The sequence below is a fragment of the Staurois parvus genome, unplaced genomic scaffold, assembly GCF_062004578.1.
Source record: "Staurois parvus isolate SC_StPar_1 unplaced genomic scaffold, SC_StPar_1.0 ptg000171l, whole genome shotgun sequence".
In the NCBI taxonomy this organism is placed as follows: domain Eukaryota; kingdom Metazoa; phylum Chordata; class Amphibia; order Anura; family Ranidae; genus Staurois; species Staurois parvus.
This window is the reverse complement of record NW_028317967.1, coordinates 739,914-759,050: the sequence shown is the minus strand read 5'-3', so window position 1 is coordinate 759,050 and position 19,137 is coordinate 739,914. Positions and strand designations below refer to the sequence as shown.

The 19,137-nt window shown below is 42.4% G+C and overlaps 1 protein-coding gene across 1 annotated transcript in view; it reads left to right on the top strand.

The window, feature by feature from the left end:
• The window catches only part of CCDC175 (coiled-coil domain containing 175), a 108,346-nt gene that overhangs the window by 31,702 nt on the left and 57,507 nt on the right, over window positions 1–19,137 (top strand). The window contains exons 4-6 of the mRNA XM_089676536.1: window positions 9,982–10,117; window positions 13,404–13,632; window positions 18,955–19,077. Of these exons, the coding sequence (XP_089532662.1) occupies window positions 9,982–10,117; window positions 13,404–13,632; window positions 18,955–19,077 (488 nt within the window). The remainder of the gene's footprint in view (window positions 1–9,981; window positions 10,118–13,403; window positions 13,633–18,954; window positions 19,078–19,137) is intronic.

Here is a 19,137-nt window from a genome sequence, read left to right as displayed (position 1 = left end):
AATGGGACAGAATAATAATCATAAATCAAACTTTCACTTTTTAATACTTGGTTGCAAATCCTTTGCAGTCAATTACAGCCTGAAGTCTGGAATGCCTAGACATCACCAGACGCTGGGTTTCATCCCTGGTGATGCTCTGCCAGGCCTCTACTGCAACTGTCTTTAGTTCCTGCTTGTTCTTGGGGCATTTTCCCTTCAGTTTTGTCTTCAGCAAGTGAAATGCATGCTCAATCGTATTCAGGTCAGGTGATTGACTTTGCCATTGCCATTGCAGAACATTCCACTTCTTTCCCTTAAAAAACTCTTTGGTTGCTTTTGCAGTATGCTTTGGGTCATTGTCCATCTGCACTGTGAAGTGGCATCCAATGCGTTCTGAAGCATTTGGCTGAATATAAGCAGATAATATTGCCGGAAACATTTCAGAATTCATCCTGCCGCTTTTGTCAGCAGTCACATCATCAATAAATACAAGAGAAGCAGTTCCATTGGCAGCCATACATGCCCACGCCATGACACTACCACCACCATGCTTCACTGATGAGGTGGTATGCTTAGGATCATGAGCAGTTCCTTTCCTTCTCCATACTCTTCTCTTCCCATCACTCTGGTACAATTGATCTCGGTCTCATCTGTCCATAGGATGTTGTTCCAGAACTGTGAAGGCTTTTTTAGATGTCGTTTGGCAAATTCTAATCTGGCCTTCATGTTTTTGAGGCTCACCAATGGTTTCCTTCTTGTGGTGAACCCTCTGTATTCACTCTGGTGAAGTCTTCTCTTGATTGTTGACTTTGACACACATACACCTACCTCCTGGAGAGTGTTCTTGGTCTGGCCAACTGTTGTGAAGGGTGTTTTCTTCACCAGGGAAAGAATTCTTCGGTCATCCACCACCGTTGTTTTCCGTGGTCTTCCAGGTCTTTTGGTGTTGCTGAGCTCATTCCTTCTTTTTGAGAATGTTCCAAACAGTTGTTTTGGCCACGCGTAATGTTTTTGCTATCTCTCTGATGGGTTTGTTTTGTTTTTTCAGCCTAATGATTGCTTGCTTCACTGATAGTGACAGCTCTTTGGACCTCATCTTGAGAGTTGACAGCAACAGATTCCAAATGCAAATAGCACACTTGAAATGAACTCTGGACCTTTTATCTGCTCATTGTAATTGGAATAATGAGGGAATAACACACACCTGGCCATGTAACAGCTGAGAAGCCAATTGTCCCATTACTTTTGGTCCCTTAACAAGTGGGAGGAATATATGCAAACTGTTGTAATTCCTACACCGTTCACCTGATTTGATTGTAAATACCCTCAAATTAAAGCTGACAGTCTGCAGTTAAAGCACATCTTGTTCATTTCATTTCAAATCCATTGTGGTGGTGTATAGAGCCAAAAATGTTACAATTGTGTCGATGTCCCAATATTTATGGACCTGACTGTAGTTTGTTTCGCTGAAAAAAGACAAAAGTACATCCAGTTCAACCATTAAAAAAACCAAAAATTAAAATCCTACACCCACAGTTGATCCAGAGGAAGGCAAAAAAACTCCCAGCAAAACATGATCCAATTTTTCTCCTACAGGGGAAAAAGTTCCTTTCTGATCCCCCGAGAGGCAATCGGATATTCCCTGGATCAACTTTACCTATGAATGTTAGTATCCAGTTATATTCTGTGTATCCAAGAAAGAATCCAGACCTTTTTTTTAAAGCAATCCGCTGAGCTTACCAGAACCAACTCTTGGGGAAGTCTATTCCACATTTTCACAGCTCTCACTTTGAAGAAACCTTTCCGTGTTTGGAGATTAAATTTCTTTTGCTCCAGACGTAAAGAGTGCCTCCTTGTCCTCTGTGATGATCTCAGGGTGAATAGCTCTACACCGAGTTCACTATACAGTTGTGACCAAAATTATTCAACCCCCAATGCTGTAAAGGGGTTTAGGGACTATAGTGTACATTTGGAATTGTATTCAGAATCAAATCCTACAAGGACGTTGTAACTACCCAAATGCAACTAAAATGACATCAATTGTTTATGTAATACAGTAGTAAATGGTTCTTATGTGGTTTCTTCATTGCCACAATTATTCAACCCCTTAAAGACTACCACTCTGAAGAACAGAGGTTCATACAGGTGCTTTCCATCAGGTATTGAAAACACCTGTGGATGTCACCGAGCAGCAATCAAGCATAATAAGCACCAATTAGGCAGCTTTAAAATGACTGTGATACTCAGCTCCTTCTAGACATTTACTGGTGTGGTTACAAACATGGTGAAGGCAAGAGAATGGTCCAGGAAGACAAGAGAAGAGGTGATTTCTCTTCACAGGAAGGGCAATGGCTATAAGAAGATTGCAAAGATGTTAAACATACCAAGAGACACCTTAGGAAGCATCATTCGCAAATTCAAGGCAAAGGGCACTGTTGAAACGCTACCTGGTCGTGGCAGAAAGAAGATGCTGACTTCGACTGCTGTGCGCTACCTGAAGCGTAGAGTGGAGAGAAGTCCCCGTGTGACTGCTGAGGAACTGAGAAAAGATTTGTCAGATGTGGGTACAGAAGTTTCAGCCCAGACAATAAGACGCACACTGCGTAATGAAGGCCTCCGTGCCAGAACTCCCAGGCGTACCCCCTTGCTGTCTCCAAAGAATAAGAAGAGTCGACTGCAGTATGCCAAAAGCCATGTGGACAAACCACAAAAGTTGTGGGATAGTGTTCTGTGGACTGATGAAACAAAATTAGAACTGTTTGGGCCCATGGATCAACGCTATGTTTGGAGGAGGAAGAACAAGGCCTATGATGAAAAGAACACCTTGCCTACTGTGAAGCATGGTGGAGGGTCAATCATGCTTTGGGGCTGTTTTGCTTCTGCAGGTACAGGGAAGCTTCAGCGTGTGCAAGGTACCATGAATTCTCTTCAGTACCAGGAGATATTGGATGGAAACGTGATGCAGTCCGTCACACACCTGAGGCTTGGGAGACGTTGGACCTTTCAACAGGACAATGATCCCAAGCATACCTCCAAGTCCACTAGAGCATGGTTGCAGAGGAAAGGCTGGAACATTTTGGAGTGGCCATCGCAGTCACCAGACTTAAATCCGATTGAGAACCTCTGGTGGGACTTAAAGAAAGCAGTTGCAGTGCGCAAGCCTAAGAATGTGACTGAACTGGAGGCCTTTGCCCATGAAGAATGGGCGAAGATACCCGTAGATCGCTGCAAGACACTTGTGTCAAGCTATGCTTCACGTTTAAAAGCTGTTATAACTGTAAAAGGATGCTGTACTAAGTACTAAGATTGAATGTCACTTGGGGGTTGAATAAAACTGATAATGCTGTGAGCACAGAAAAGACATTTGTGGTTATTTCATTATAACTGTTATGTTATATTTGTCTGACCTACAAGTGCCTCTTTAATGTAAATGTAAGCAAGATGACTGAATGATCAAAAGCAATGTCAAACTGGCCAAAACACTCAATTTCAGTGGGGGTTGAATAATTTTGGTCACAACTGTATGAACCACTGATGTATTTATACATGTTGATCATATTCCCCCTTAATCTCCACTTCTCAAGAGAGAATAAATTCAGTTCCTCTAATCTTTCCTCATAGCCGAGCTCCTCCATGCCTCTTATCAGTTTGATTGCCCTTCTCTGTACTTTCTCCAGTTCCCCAATATTCTTTTTGTGAATTGGTGCCCAAAACTGAACTGCATATTCCAGATGAGGTATTACTAATGATTTGTACCGGGGTAATATGATATCTCTCTCTGGAGTCTATACCTCTCTTAATACAAGAGAGGATTTTGCTCGCTTTAGAAACCGCAGCTTGGCATTGCATGCCATTATTAGGCTTGTGATCTACCAGAACTCCCAGATCCTTCTCCACCATTGATTCCCCCAGTTGTACCCCCCCCCCAGTATGCATGATGCATGCATTTTCTTGACCCCCAAGTGCAGAACCTGTTCAGTTCGCAGTCGGACATTTGAACATTTGAATCTAATATAGTTAGTCCGGCTGAAAAAAGACAAAAGTCCATCCAGTTCAACCATAGAAAAAAAAGAAACGTTATAATCCTATACCCACAGTTGATCCAGAGGAAGGCAAAAAAAAACAGCAAAGCATGATCCAATTTGCACCTGCTGGGAAACAATATTCCTTCCTGCTCCCCTGAGAGGCAATCGGATATTCCCTGGATCAACCTTACCTATAAGTGTTAGTATCCAGTTATATTCTGTGTATCTAAGAAATAATCCAGGCCTTTTTTGAAGCAATCCACTGAGTTGGCCAGAACCAACTCTTGAGGGAGTCTATTCCACATTTTCACAGCTCTCACTGTGAAGTAACCTTTCCATGTTTGGAGATTACATTTCTTTTCCTCCAGACGTAAAGAGTGCCCCCTTGTCCTCTGTGATGACCTCAGGGTGAATAGCTCTACACCGAATTCACTATATGAACCACTGATGTATTTATACATGTTGATCATATCCCCCCTTAACCTCCTCTTCTCAAGAGAGAATATATTCAGTTCCTCTAATCTTTCCTCATAGCTGAGCTCCTTCATGCCTCGTATCAGTTTAGTTGCCCTTCTCTGTACTTTCTCCAGTTCCCCAATGTTCTTTTTCTGAATTGGTGCCTAAAACTGAACTGCATATTCCAGATGAGGTCTTACTAATGATTTGTACCGGGGGAAAATGATATCTCTCTCTCTGGAGTCTATACCTCTTTTAATACAAGAGAGGATTTTGCTCGCTTTACAAACCGCAGCTTGGCATTGCATGCCATTATTAAGCTTGTGATCTACCAGAACTCCCAGATCCTTCTCCACCATTGATTCCCCCAGTTGTACCCCCCCCCCCCCAGTATGTATGATGCATGCATTTTCTTGACCCCCAAGTGCAGAACCTTACATTTACCAACATTAAACCTCATTTGCCACATGGTTGCCCAATTAAACAGTGCATTGAGGTCGGCTTGTAAGTTGGAGACATCCTGTAAGGACGTTATTCCACTGCACAGCTTGGTGTCATCTGCAAACACTGAATGTGATTTTTAATCCCAGACCCTATATTGTTTATAAGTATATTAAACAGTAAGGGTCCCAACACTGAACCCTGGGGTACACCACTGACAACCCTAGACCATGCAGAGTATGAATCATTAACCACTACTCTCTGAATACTTTTAGCCAGCTTTCTATCCATTTACATTACTGATTTTCCAAGCCCCTGGACTTTACCTTACACATTAGCTGTGTGTGGGGAACTGTGTCAAATGCTTTTGCAAAATCCAAGTATACCATGTCCACCGCCACCCCTCTGTCCAAGGTTTTGCTCACCTCCTCATAAAAAGAAATCAGATTTGTTTGACAACTTCTGTCTTTCATGAATCCATGCTGTCTGTTGCTTAAAATATTGTTTTCTAGCAAGAACTCATCTATGTGGTCTTTTATTAAACTCTCCAGTATCTTCCCAACTATAGAAGTTAAACTAACAGGTCTATAATTACTTGGTAAAGATTTTGACCCCTTTTTTAAATATTGACACCACATTGGCCTTACGCCAATCCAGTGGTACTATGCCAGTCATTAAAGAGTCCCTAAAAATTAGAAACAATGGCTTTGAAATGACAGAGCTCAATTCTTTAACCACTAACGTATAGGGCACTTATACCCCCTTCCTGCCCAGGCCAATTTCCAGCTTTCAGTGCTGTCACACTTTGACAATTGCAATTGCGCGTTCATGCAACACTGTACCCATATGAAATTTTTATCATTTTTTTGAGACAGATAGAGCTTTCTTTTTGTGGTATTTAATCACCTCTGGGATTTTTATTTTTTCTTAAACAAACCAAAAACCACTGGAAATGTTGAAAAAAAAAACGTTTTTTCTTAGTTTTTGTTATACAGTTTTGTAAATAAGTGATTTTTCTCCTTCACTGATGTGCGCTAATGAGGCTGCAGTGATGGGCACTGATAGGCTGCACTGATGGACACTGATAGGTGGCACTGATGAGGAGGCACTGGTAGGTTGCACTGATGGGCATTGACAGGCATCACTGATGGGCACTGAAAGGCAGCACTGATACATGGCACTGATATGTGGCACTGATATATGGCACTGATAGGCAGCACTGACTGTCACTGTTAGGTGGCACTGACTGGCACTGATGTGCACTGATAGGCGGCACTGACTGGCACTGATAGGCGGCACTGACTGGCACTGATAGGTGGCACTGATTGGCAGCACTGATAGGTGGCACTGATAGGCAGCACTGACTGTCACTGTTAGGTGGCACTGACTGGCACTGATGCGCACTGATAGGCGGCACTGACTGGCACTGATAGGCGGCACTGACTGGCACTGATAGGTGGCACTGATTGGCAGCACTGATAGGTGGCACTGATTGGTATTGATAGATGACACTGACTGGCACTGATGGGTGACATTGAAAGGCAGCTCAGATGGGCACTGATATGGGGCATTGATGTGCACTGGTATGCGGCATTGATGTGGCACTGATGGGCACTGTCACGTGGCACTGATGAGCACTGACAGGTGGCACTTCTGGGGCCACACTGATTATCAGGGCACACTGATCAGTGCCCTGATGATCAGTGTACATGTCAGCGTGACCGCTCGAGAGGAGAGAAATGCCGATAACCGGCATTTCCGTGTTTACATGTGATCAGCTGTGATTGGACACAGCTGATCACATGACCAAGCCGACATCTTCGGCTCTTTCCGTGATCCACTGTGTCCGAGGGACACAGCGCACCGGCAATCGCCGCGCCGCACGCTCCCTGAGCCGCGCATGCGCAGTGAGTCTGGTAGGACGTCATATGACGTCCTAGCAGAACGAGAGAACCACCTTGCGCCCGTCATTTTACTTACGGGCGTAAGGTGGTTAAGGACCCGTGGGTGTATGCCATCCGGTCCAGGTTCTTTATTCACCTTTATTCTGTCTAAATATTTTTTAGTGATACCTCTAGTACTAAAAATCTATATAGAGGAATCTGGACCTCCTTCCTTCCGGAGGTGATCCCTCTAGTGCTAACTAAAGATCCATATAGGAGAATTAGGACCTCGTTCCTCCTGCTGGGGATTCCTCTGGTGATAACTACAGATCTATATATAGGGAAATTAGAAGCTCCCTTTTCCTGCTGGTGACAACTAAAGATCTATATAGATAAATCAAGACCTCTTTCCTATACTGATGACCCCTCTAGTACTAAAGATCTATATAGGGGAATCAGGACCTCCTTACTCCTGCTAGGAATCCCTCTAGTGATGACTAAAGATCTATATACAGTATAGAGGAATCAGGAGCTTCTTTTTCCTGCTGGTGAACCCTCTAGTTATAAATAAAGGTCTATATAGGGGAATCAGGGCCTTCTTCCTCCTGCTGGGGATCTCTCTAGCAATAGTTTAAAGTGTTACTAAACCCACAACAGTAAAATCAGTCTGTATATGCAGTAAAGCATGCTTGTTATATTCATGGTGGAACCCAAGAGGTTATTCATCTGCACTGTGTAAAAGGGATGTTTGTTCCTGTCTTCTCTGATCCTACCCTTCTACTGTCCCTGATCCATCTGTTGATAGAACAGAGCCTTGGGGGGCAAGCTGCACGTGCTTAGTTTGGTGTGTATTGCTAAAGAGTTTGTTTTTTTTTCTTTAGGAGAGAGCACAGGGCCAACCGAATTTCGGAAGACAACTATATTTTTTCTTTTTTATTCTATTCTGTTCTGTTCGAAATTCAAATTTCAGAAGATGGCTATATTCTTTCTATTCTATTTTTAAAAAAATATTTTCTATTCTATGCCTTTATTTTCTAGTCTATTCTATTATTTTTGTTTTATTCTATTATTTTCTATTCTGTTTTATTGTATTCAGTTGCTTTTATTCTTTTCCTTTATATTCTGTTCTATTTTTTTATTTTTCCATTCTATCTTATTCTATTTTATTTTATTCTATAAAGTAGCAGCAAGTAGGAATTAGCATCTTATTTTACTTTTATACCTTATTGTATATTGCAATATGTTTCCATTTCGAATTCATATTCATTTTTTAATTTGAATTCAGATAATTTTGTTTGTTATAATTTACGTATTTCGGATACATTGTAATGCGTAACTATTGTGATTCGGAAATTCTGATATATCCAAATCTATAAATAATGAAACTTTTATCTGAATTTCGTAACAAAACAGATTGCACATGTCTAGTGATTACTAAACATCTATATAGGGCAGTGCTTCTCAATTATTTTCTGTCATGCCCCCCCTAGGAAGAAGAAAACATTTTGCGCCCCCCCGCGCGACTGTAAATGGTATCATTTGTCTATAAAATTGTTATAAGTACACCTCTGCATAACACTGTATCCTTATTAACGTATAAGAGAATAAAGAAAGAAAGAAATGTGGATCAGTTTACAACAAAGAATAGCTTTATTAACTGTAGCAGAAAAGATTTAAAGTGCATTAGAAATTCAAAAAAAATTAAATCCTTAATTAAACTATAAACATTTTTTGATTGGACATGTCAAACCATATGATACTGAAAAAATACATAAAATCAATAAATAATAATGAATTCAAACCGATCACCAACATTTACTTAGGACCTAATCATTGGCGCCCCATCATTGGTGTCAGTGGGAGGAATAGTGCCTCATTATTGGTGTCAGTGGGAGGAATAGTGCCTCATTATTGGTGTCAGTGGGAGGAATAGTGTCCCAACATTGGTGTCAGTGGGAGGAATAGCGTCCCATCATTGGTGTCAGTGGGAGGAATAGTGTCCCAACATTGGTGTCAGTGGGAGGAATAGCGCCCCATCATTGGTGTCAGTGGGAGGAATAGCGCCCCATCATTGGTGTCAGTGGGAGAAATAGTGTCCCAACATTGGTGTCAGTGGGAGGAATAGTGTCCCAACATTGGTGTCAGTGGGAGGAATAGTACCCTGTCAGTGGGGAGAGGAATAGTGCCCCATCGTTGGTGTCAGTGGGGGGGAGGAATAGTGCCCCATCGTTTGTGTTAGTGGGAGGAATAGTGCCCCATCGTTTGTGTTAGTGGGAGGAATAGTGCCCCATCGTTGGTGTCAGTGGGAGGAATAATGCCCCATCATTGGTGTCAGTGGGAGGAATAGTGCCCCATCGTTGGTGTCAGTGGGAGGAATAATGCCCCATCATTAGTATCAGTGACACCAATGATGCGGCACTATTCCTCCCACTGACACCAATGACACTTGCTGACCCCTGTTGCAGTATGGTGCTGCTGCAGCCAGCATATGTGGTTGCAGCAGCACCTCTGCACTGCACACTTACCGGCTTTTCCCTCACTCGATTTTCGTGGGTCCGCTCGGCTCCGCCTCCTCGCCCGTGATTGGCCGCCTGTGTACCTTTCCTGAGCTACAGTTCTGGTGGCCAATCACCGGTGAGGAGGCGGAGCCGAGCGGCAGGCGTGAGGGAGTGGCCGGAGTGACGGAAGGAGCAGCGCTTCCTGGATGGATCATCGTGGGAGCCAGGTAAGAGACCGCAGCCCTCTGCCCACCCCTGTACTTAGTGTCCCTTCTGTCGGAAGGGGGGGGGACGGCGACGCGCCCCCCTTGACGGAGCCTCGCGCCCCCCTGGGGGGCACGCCCCACTATTTGAGAAGCACTGATATAGGGTAATCGGGATGTCCTTCCTCCTGTTTGTAATTCCTATGGTGATGAAACTCAGAATTCAATGCTCTTTGAAGTAATTAGGGTAAGTAGAACAACTAAGGATAGAAAAACATCAAGAATTGATTTATTACAGGTCCCTAACTCTCAAGGAGTGTACAGTCTAAGGTCCCCAACTTACATGCACATAATGGTGAAAAACCTGACCTGGGTGGCAAAACTTTATAAACGTTATATCCCTTCACTACTCTTATCAAACAGCAAAAAATGTTTGGGTTGACTTTAAATACATACGGTAAACCCAGTATGTTGAATGATTTGTTCTTATACTTAGCTGCAGTCACAAGTGCTCGTGAGTGTGTCTCCTCTGAGAAGCTGCAGTTACAGAATGAACTGAGAAGTATAGCCTTGGAACTGGAAAACACTGAGAAGAAAGAACTGGAATTTGAGGAGCTGAATACTTCTCTTGGGTAATGTTGCCTTCTGTTTTGATGCATTCAGGAACGGCATGATAAAAAATAAAACTAAGGTGCAGTATATTCTGTCACGTGTGTATTTTAAAACTAATAGTGGCCATACACGAGAGAAAAAATTGTTTGAAAATCCATCGTGTGAGTTATGGCCTCTTATAGTCGCTGCCTGTGCTAGCCCTGGATCCGTGATTCTTCTAGTTTCCCTTTCCTCCATGTTTTCTTTCTGATTCCTTTTTTTTTTTTGTTTTATTTTCTGTTTCCTTTCTTCTAACCTTTTTTCTTTCCTCTTTTTCCGGTAATATGTTGGATTACTGCTGCAATTATTTGGTTCGGCTTTTTGCCTTCCCTCCTTGATGTCATTGGACATTTCGTTATATGGCTAATACAAGTCAGCAGGAGGTATCTGTTTATGTGTTATTGTTGTGCTCTGCCCCTGTGTGGGCGTATCTTGAGCTTGTTGTGAGCTTAAAACAAAACTTTCTTAATAAAAATATTAAAACAGAAAATCCATCGTTTGGACAGGACGTTCATTTTTCCTCCAGTTAATGGACACAAAAAGAAAATCGGTTTTTGAAATGGTTAAAAAACTTCTGCCGAACAGATAAGTTGAAAGGACAATGTGTTTCTTGACCATTAAAAATTTAAGGGCTCGTTCACACTTGACTGTTTTACCAACGCTTGCCAAACACCCCTATAGCGTTTGGCAAGCATTGGTCCGGTGTTTGTGGAGCATTTTTTAACGCTCGGCAAACACTCCGCAAACGCCGCGTGCGCAGTTTAGCAGCGGTTGCTAGGCGTTTGCCGAGTGTTACAAACACTCCACAAACGCCTATAATGAAGTTTAAATGGTGTTACCACTCCGCAAACGCCCCGCAACCGTGTCGCAACCGCACCGCAAACGCCGGCCAGGCGTTTGCGGAGTGGCACCATAGACTAGAATAGAAGGCTTCAACGCCTCCTGACTCGACCAGAGGCATCCGTTTTGCTGCGACGCTAACGCTCCCATTAGAACAGTACCATGTACTGCAATGTGCAGAATTGTCCGAGACGTTTGGGAAGCTGTAAAAACGCTTCCCAAGCACCTCTCTGCCGCCTGCACACAACGCTAGTGTGAACGTAGCCTAACTGTTCTTACTGTGCATATGTGACAAAACAAATGAAAAACAAATTCATTTATGTCCATTGACTGATTTATCATTTGAAATTCAGTCATTTACATGATGGCAACATTGTTTGCTTTTAGGACTGATTGTTATTTGAAAAATAATTTGAACAATTTTTCGACTAGTATATGGCCAACATTAGTCTTTTATAGGACAGGAAAGAATCCCATGCTGATTTATAGGCAAGACTAAAGTCCATTTGAACAGGGACTATACCTATCAGTTCTTTTTGGGAACCATATGGTGGCTTTTTGTGAACTAATACGATCTGGATATTTTTCTTAGTTACACATTTTCACCTCTGTTCTCCAAAAGTCTTGTTTGTGACATGCGAATTGATGTACGTACCTTTCATTTTGCAACCTGGCTTTCCAGCATGACTTGAGCATAAAAGTGGGCAGCCTGCTAGTTAAAAAATATCTGGTACATTTTGAAGACTCTTTTGTTTGGCACCCCTGTTAAACTTCTGGGACTTATGTAGGAATGGTTTCATGATGAGCCCAAACTTGCACAGAAGTATTGGTCGTCCAAGTTAGCCACAGACAAGGGTTGGATGTTTGACTAAATCATTTTCAGTGGGATCTGGAGATATTTCATGCTTTTATTGTATGTAGATTTTCCTTATAGTTTTGTAAAGTGCAAGCTTAATTTGCTTCTGTTTTGCCTTCCCTGGATCCTCTTTCCTATCAGATAACATGCTAATTACATTTTTAAATAAAACCTTTTTGTTTTCACTACATATCTTGTTTAATTTGTTATTGTCATTGGGTCTGTGTGCTTCTCTATGCAATTCAGGCCGTTCATAGCTAGTGAGAGGAGCCGGCAGTTGCTGTACATAGCTGACGCCTCTCAAGAGCTCTCGGTCCTGATGCAAGCAGTGGGCTGGCTCTTGGGAAGAGTTGTACAAATATCAGAATGCCTTGATTAGTGAATGTCAGTCTGGAGAAGTGACCTCCCTAGTACTGGAAGGCCAGGGACAGTAAGGGTGGGCAGGAAAGAGATAGATGATCTTGGATATCCCCAGGCCAGGACATGAGGCAGGTTCTGTCTGGCTTGCTGCAGCTTCTAATGCACACTGTGTGAAGCTGACAGTGTGCAATTAAGTCATAGAAAGTAATTTCAGTACGGGAGAGGAGCATGTATAGTTGTGCTTGGCAGAAGTGAAAGCTGAAGTTTAGTTATGGCTTTTTCTGCATTGTTACATTGGTCCAGCATGTGTGTGCCATATCTGGCCAATCCCTATTGAAGCTGATCATCTCTGTAGTAGTGTAGTAGGAAGCGCTACTACAGTGATTGCCACTAACTTCTGGGTCCTATGCCGAGTGGCTGTCTTGCTGCTTATAAACACAGGAGTTTGGTTGCTTGGCTCGGGCATTATTCAAGGCACACTGCAATTTCTCAATAAATGCTAAGTGTTCTCTGATTGGGCGAGGTTTACTAAACAGCATGGCATACTGTACATTATGTTAGCCCAAGATGGATCAGTGTAACTACACAAAAACAATCATACCTAAACTTCAGCTTTAATTGTATTATACTTTATGTGTTATTTAAAGCGCTAGTAAAGTCTTCCTAGAAAAAAAAATACCAGGACCCTCTGCAAGTTGTCACATTGTGCTAGTATGCATCACATACTAGCACATTATGACAGACTTTCCTTTTTAAATAAAGCCCTGCAGTGTCATGCTGTCATCACTGTTAGAGCTTCCATCTTCACCCGGTCTTCTTTCCATCTGTGTGTTGTAAATGGGTGAGCCGCGATGACGTCACGCTGCGAGTGATCATCGCGGTACAGTGCTCTGAATAGAAAGCACACTCATTGTGCTCTGAGTACAGAGTGCAGTGTTCACATGCTGATGACGTCACCGGCTGCTGAAATTGGGAATATCTCCTAAACGGCACAAATTTATAAGATATTCACTTTACCTACAGATACGCTTTATTATAATCTTACCTATAGGTACAAGTGAAAAGGTGGCGCTCATTACCACTTTAACAGTTTTAAAATTTAGTTGGCTACAAATAAAACGATTTTTATAACAACCATGACTTGTTGACCATGAAATGTTGTTTTATTAGGCTGAGTGTACTGTTTGATGCCATAATTGTGTCTGTTATAGACTTCAAGGAAGAACACTTTGGAGTGAACATCAAAAAGCAGTTGATCTGCTCAACCAGCAGATGGCAGACAAGGCCCATCAAAGCATCCGCGTGAACCAAACTCACAGCAAGCGGAAGGAGGCTGAAGATGCTGTAATTGAGTACCAGCACAAGACTGAAGATCTAGCGGAGGATATGGTCACTGAAAGAAAACAATTTATTGCCGAAAAGGAAAACATGGAAGCTCAGGTGTGCATTGTCAGACTAAAATCTCTCAATCTGCTATTTAGTCCTTGTGATGGATTTATGTATAGAATATTATTTCAATTAATATTGAATGGATATGCTTAATGCCTAACTCCAGGCACAATAAACTTACCTGAGTTAAAGCACTTTATTCTACATACTGCAATGTTGTTTTTGTGCATTTGGGTATTAGTACAGTTTCTGCTGTACTTCTGGGATGCTTGGGCGTAAGTGTTACAGGTCTCATAGACCCCACTGATGTAGTTGTATCTCTGCCTCCTTCTCCTCCAAGCTATTCACAAAGCACATAGGCCAAGGCTTCATTTGGTAAATGGCCAGAAGTAGAGAAGGGCAGAGACATCACCTTGGCAAATGGGGTTTACAGTGGCGAAATAAATTATTTCATCCCCTGAAGATTCTGTAAGTTTGCCCACTTACAAAGAAATGAAGGGTCTATAATTTTTTATCATAGGTGTATTTTTTAAATGATAGAGACAGAATATCAACCAAAAATTCTGAAAAACACATGATACAAATGTTGCAGTTCAGTGAGTAATATAAGTATTTGATCTCCCACCAACCAACAATAATTCTGGCTCCCACAGACTGGCTATGGGCTCATGTGGTACACAGATTAGTCTTGTCAACTTAAGAAGGTGCTCCCAACGACAACTTGTTATGTGTATAAAAGACACCTGTCCACAGAATCTTTCTTGCATTCAAACCTCAGCATCATGGGCAAGACCAAAGACCTGTCAAAGAATGTAAGGGAGAAGATTGTAGACATGAACAATGCTGGAATGGGCTACAAGACCATCAGCAACAAGCTTGGTGAGAAGGAGACAACTGTTGGAGCGATTATTCACAAATGGAAGAAATACAAAATAACCATCAATCGCCCTCGGTCTGCAGCTCCATGTAAGATTTTGTCTCATGGTGTAAGGGTGATCATGAGAAAAGTGAAGGATCAGCCCAGAACTACACGATAGGAGCTTGTGAATGATCTCAAGGCAGTTGAAATCCTTCAGCGCCCGCAAGGTCCTCCCTCCTCAAGAAGGCACGTGCACAGGCCCATCTGAAGTTTGTTAATGAACATCTAAATGATTCAGAGAAGGATTCGGAGAAAGTGCTGTGGTCAGATGAGACCAAAATTGAGCTCTTTGGTATTAACTTGACTCACCGTGTTTGGAGGAAGAAAAATGCTGACTCTAACTCTAAGAACACTATCCCTACAGTCAAGCATGGAGCTGGAAACATTATGCTTTGGGGATGTTTCTCTGCTAAAGGTACAGGCTGACTTTGCCACATTGAGGGGCCAATGGACAGGGCCATGTATTGTAAAATCTTGGATGAGAACCTTCTTCCCTCAGCCAGAACACTGAAGATGGGTCGTGGATGGGTCTTCCAGCATGACAATAACACAAAATATACCACTAAGGCAACAAATGTGTGGATCAACAAGAAGCACATTAAGGTCATTGGAGTGGCCTAGCCAGTCTCCAGACCTTAATCCTATAGAAAATATATGGAGGGAGCTGAAACTTTGAATTGCCAAGCAACAGCCAAAAAACCTTAAGGATTTAGAGAAGATCTGTAAAGAAGTATGGACCAAAATTCCTCTTGAGATCTGTGCAAACCTGATAACCAAATACAGTGGAACCTCAACCTACGAGCGAACTAACGTGCGAGTTTTCCGAGAAACGAGCAGTCGCTCGGACGATTTTTTGCTTCGGCACGCGAGCAGAATTTTAAGATACGAGTTCGAGGAGCGCGCAGCTCTAAGTGTATATTTTCAAGGCGCGCGCAGCTCAGAGGGTATGAGTCACAGCATCCCATCTCCGAGCCTTTCTCTCTCTCTCGCTGTCTACACATGATTGAAATCCCAACGTCTAACTTTGTTGCAACCATGGCACCAAAGAAAGCAAGTGGTAGTGCGAGTTCCGAGAAGAGGAGGATGATGTCCCTCGAAATAAAGCTTGAAATCGTCGAGAAGCATGAGCAAGGCATGCGAGTAAAGGAACTGGCCAAGCACTACGACCGTACAACGTCAACGATCTGCACCATCTTAAAACAGAAGGAGTCCCTAAAGAAAATTAAGCCAGCCAAAGGTGTCAAGATTATTTCAAAGCGCCGTACAGATGTGCATGAGAAGATGGAGAATCTGCTGTTGGTGTGGCTGACGGAAAAACAACTTGCCGGAGATACCGTCACCGAGGGAATAATCTGCGAGAAGGCGCGCAGTATTTTTTCAGATTTACAACAGCAAACCCCAGGCACTTCAACGGAGGAGGAATCCTTTAAAGCCAGTCGGGGCTGGTTTGATAATTTTAAGAAAAGGACGGTTTTCACTCCGTTGTTAGGCATGGTGAGGCAGCAAGTGCTGATGTAAAGGAAGCAGAGGAGTTTGATAAAACTTTCGCAGAATTCGTCGAGGAAGAAGGATACATCCCCCAGCAAATCTTCAACTGTGACGAGACAGGGCTGTTCTGGAAGAAGATGCCGAGGAGAACATACATCACCGAAGAGGAGAAGAGGATGCCAGGACACAAACCTATGAAGGATAGGTTGACCCTCGCCCTGTGTACCAATGCGAGTGGTGACTGCAAAATAAAGCCGCTACTCGTATACCATTCGGAGAACCCCAGAGCCTTTAATGCACACAAGATAATAAAGGAGAAACTCCATGTTATGTGGAGGGCAAACCCTAAGGCGTGGGTCACCAGGCAGTTCTTTATCGACTGGGTAAACCTTGTGTTTGGTCCTTCGGTGAAGAAATATTTGAAGAACAACAACCTGCCCCTGCGAGCCCTTCTCGTCCTTGACAATGCTCCTGCACATCCACCACAGATCGAGGAAGAAATACTTGATGAGTATAATTTTGTGAAGGTTCTCTACCTTCCTCCAAACACCACCCCTATCCTCCAGCCAATGGACCAACAGGTAATATCAAATTTCAAGAAACTCTACACCAAGCACCTGTTTCGCCGTTGCTTTGAGGTGACGGAGAACACAAACCTCACCCTTCGAGAGTTTTGGAAGGAGCATTTTAACATAGCAATAGGCCTCAAAATCATCGATATTGCCTGGCAGAGGGTTACGAAAAGGACCTTGACCTCTGCTTGGAAGAAGCTGTGGCCTGAAAATGTGGCTGAAAGAGATTTTGAAGGGTTTGAGATTGAGGAAGAAGAGGAGCCAGTGGAGGAAGAGATCGTGTCCATTGGCAAGACTATAGGTCTGGAGGTGGATGAAAGAGACATCGAGGAACTCGTTGAGGAGCACTCCGAGGAACTTACGACTGACGAGTTAAAGGAGTTACAAGAGCAACGGCACACAGAAGCATTAACTGAAGCTACTTCGGAGGGAGAGGAGACAGAGCCAGAGATAATCAGTACAAAAGACCTCAAGGATATTTTGGCAATGTGGGAGAGGGTGGCAGGTTTTGTTGAAAAGAACCATCCTGAAAAAATTGCAACGAGTCATGCGACAGAGCTTTTCAACGACACGTGCCTACGTCGTTTCAGAAACATTCTCAAAGGGAGAATGAAACAGACTTCCTTAGACATGTTTCTTAAGAAAAGGCCTTCAGCTCGAAGTGAGCAAAGTGTGGCAAAAAGGCCTAGAACTAGTGAAAGTGAAGAGAGTGATGAGAATTAAGCGAAAACAAAAATCATCTCCAAGGTAAGTAAATTGTATACAACCTTATTATATCTTCATATTTTCTTTCTATTTTGTTTTTATATAATATTCGTTATGTAAAAAGCTTTTTTCCTTATGAAATAACAAGAAAAATGAAAAATATGAGGTGCCATTTTGAGGGTTGGAACGGATTACGGCCGTTTCCATTATTTCTTATGGGGAAAATTGATTTAACGAGCGAGCAGTTTGAGTTACGAGCTCGGCCACGGAACGAATTAAACTCGTAAGTTGAGGTTCCACTGTACAAGAAATGTCTTACCTCTGTGCTTGCCAACAAGGGTTTCTCCACCAAGTATTAAGTCATGTTCTGCTTGGGGATCAATACCTATTTTACTCACCGAACTGTAACTCAATTTATAACATTTGTATCTTGTGTTTCTTCTGGATTTTTGGTTGATATTTTGTCTCTATTATTTAAAATACACCTATGATAAAAAAAATATAGACCCTTCATTTCTTCGTAAGTGGGAAAACTTACAAAATCTGCAGGGGATCAAATAATTATTTTCCCCATTGTAAGAGAACTGCAGCGATTACATCCAAGTGGGCTGGAAGTACATTGGGAGCTGTACCAATCCCAGCATGTGAACAAACAGAATTGCAGTATATAGAATAAAGCCAACTGTTGTTGTAGGGGCTGGTTATAGGTTGGAGTGGTTGCCATTTTTTTGTACAGTTTGTTGAATTGGTTGTAGGGACTCACTGGATGTCATCTCTACCATTGTACTATTGTGGAGTCTCATGTGTCCCTGTGCCTTTTAAAGAGGGTTGGGCTCCCTTCAGGCACACCTGAGTCCAACCTATCCATTGACACATGTGCTCCTACTATGGAGGCTCTGGAAATTAGAGTTAGGAGTGCAGTACATACAGAGCTCCCTTGACATGGCCACTGTGGCTTACACATATATTTGCAAATGTGTGCAAACAAAACCCTCTGTTTTTATCATAAACTGTTAGACAGGGCAGTTCGGTTGTGTTGCAGGCTGGCTAGTAAGTGTGCTGGGAAATCTTTAATTTATTTGTGATAGAATAAAGCCAACATGATGCAGGGGGTGGGGGTTACTTTTGTGGGAACGGAATACATAATAAGTAAGTTTATTGTGCTCAGAGTTAGGCTTTAAGTGTCAACAGGGTTTGAGTTTATGTTGAAGCCAACAGTGTGAGGTGCTTCTAAGATCTTTCAGAATCCATTAACATGAATGCATTTTACCTGCAGCTGACCTCCCATAGACTTGTATAGAAATGCAAAACACATTTGATGTGAGCTCAAGCCTGTTGACACACAGGCTTCTGAAAGAGGACCTGTCCTACCAGGCAACTTTTAAATGAGCCTCGGACTGTTAAATCGTTTATAAATTCTGCACTTCCATATCTAATTTCACAGATATGTAGTTTTTAGAACATTTTCTTTTCTCCATCCCCAGAGCTGAAATTGTGCATTTCCAATAAACTAATAGCAAAAAAAAAGGAATACTGAAAAAAAGAATCATTCATTTTGGACAGGAGATAATTCTGCTCTGAGCTGCATCTTGCTATATATGTATTTTTTATTTTAAGAGAATAAAATATACCAGGCATACGATGCTTGTGAATGCGTATAATCTGTACTGAACCTTATCTGCTAACCAGATTTTAGAAACACAAAGGAAGACTGATGTCCAGGATGCCAGGAATGCAGAAAAGAAGGTATACTTAAACCAAAGGAGATCAATACTGTTTGATGTGGAGGAGAAAGTTAATAGTGAGAAAGAGGTAAGTGGGAGATGTTGAGAGACTACTTATGTAATCTGGTTTTATGTATTATATTGTTGT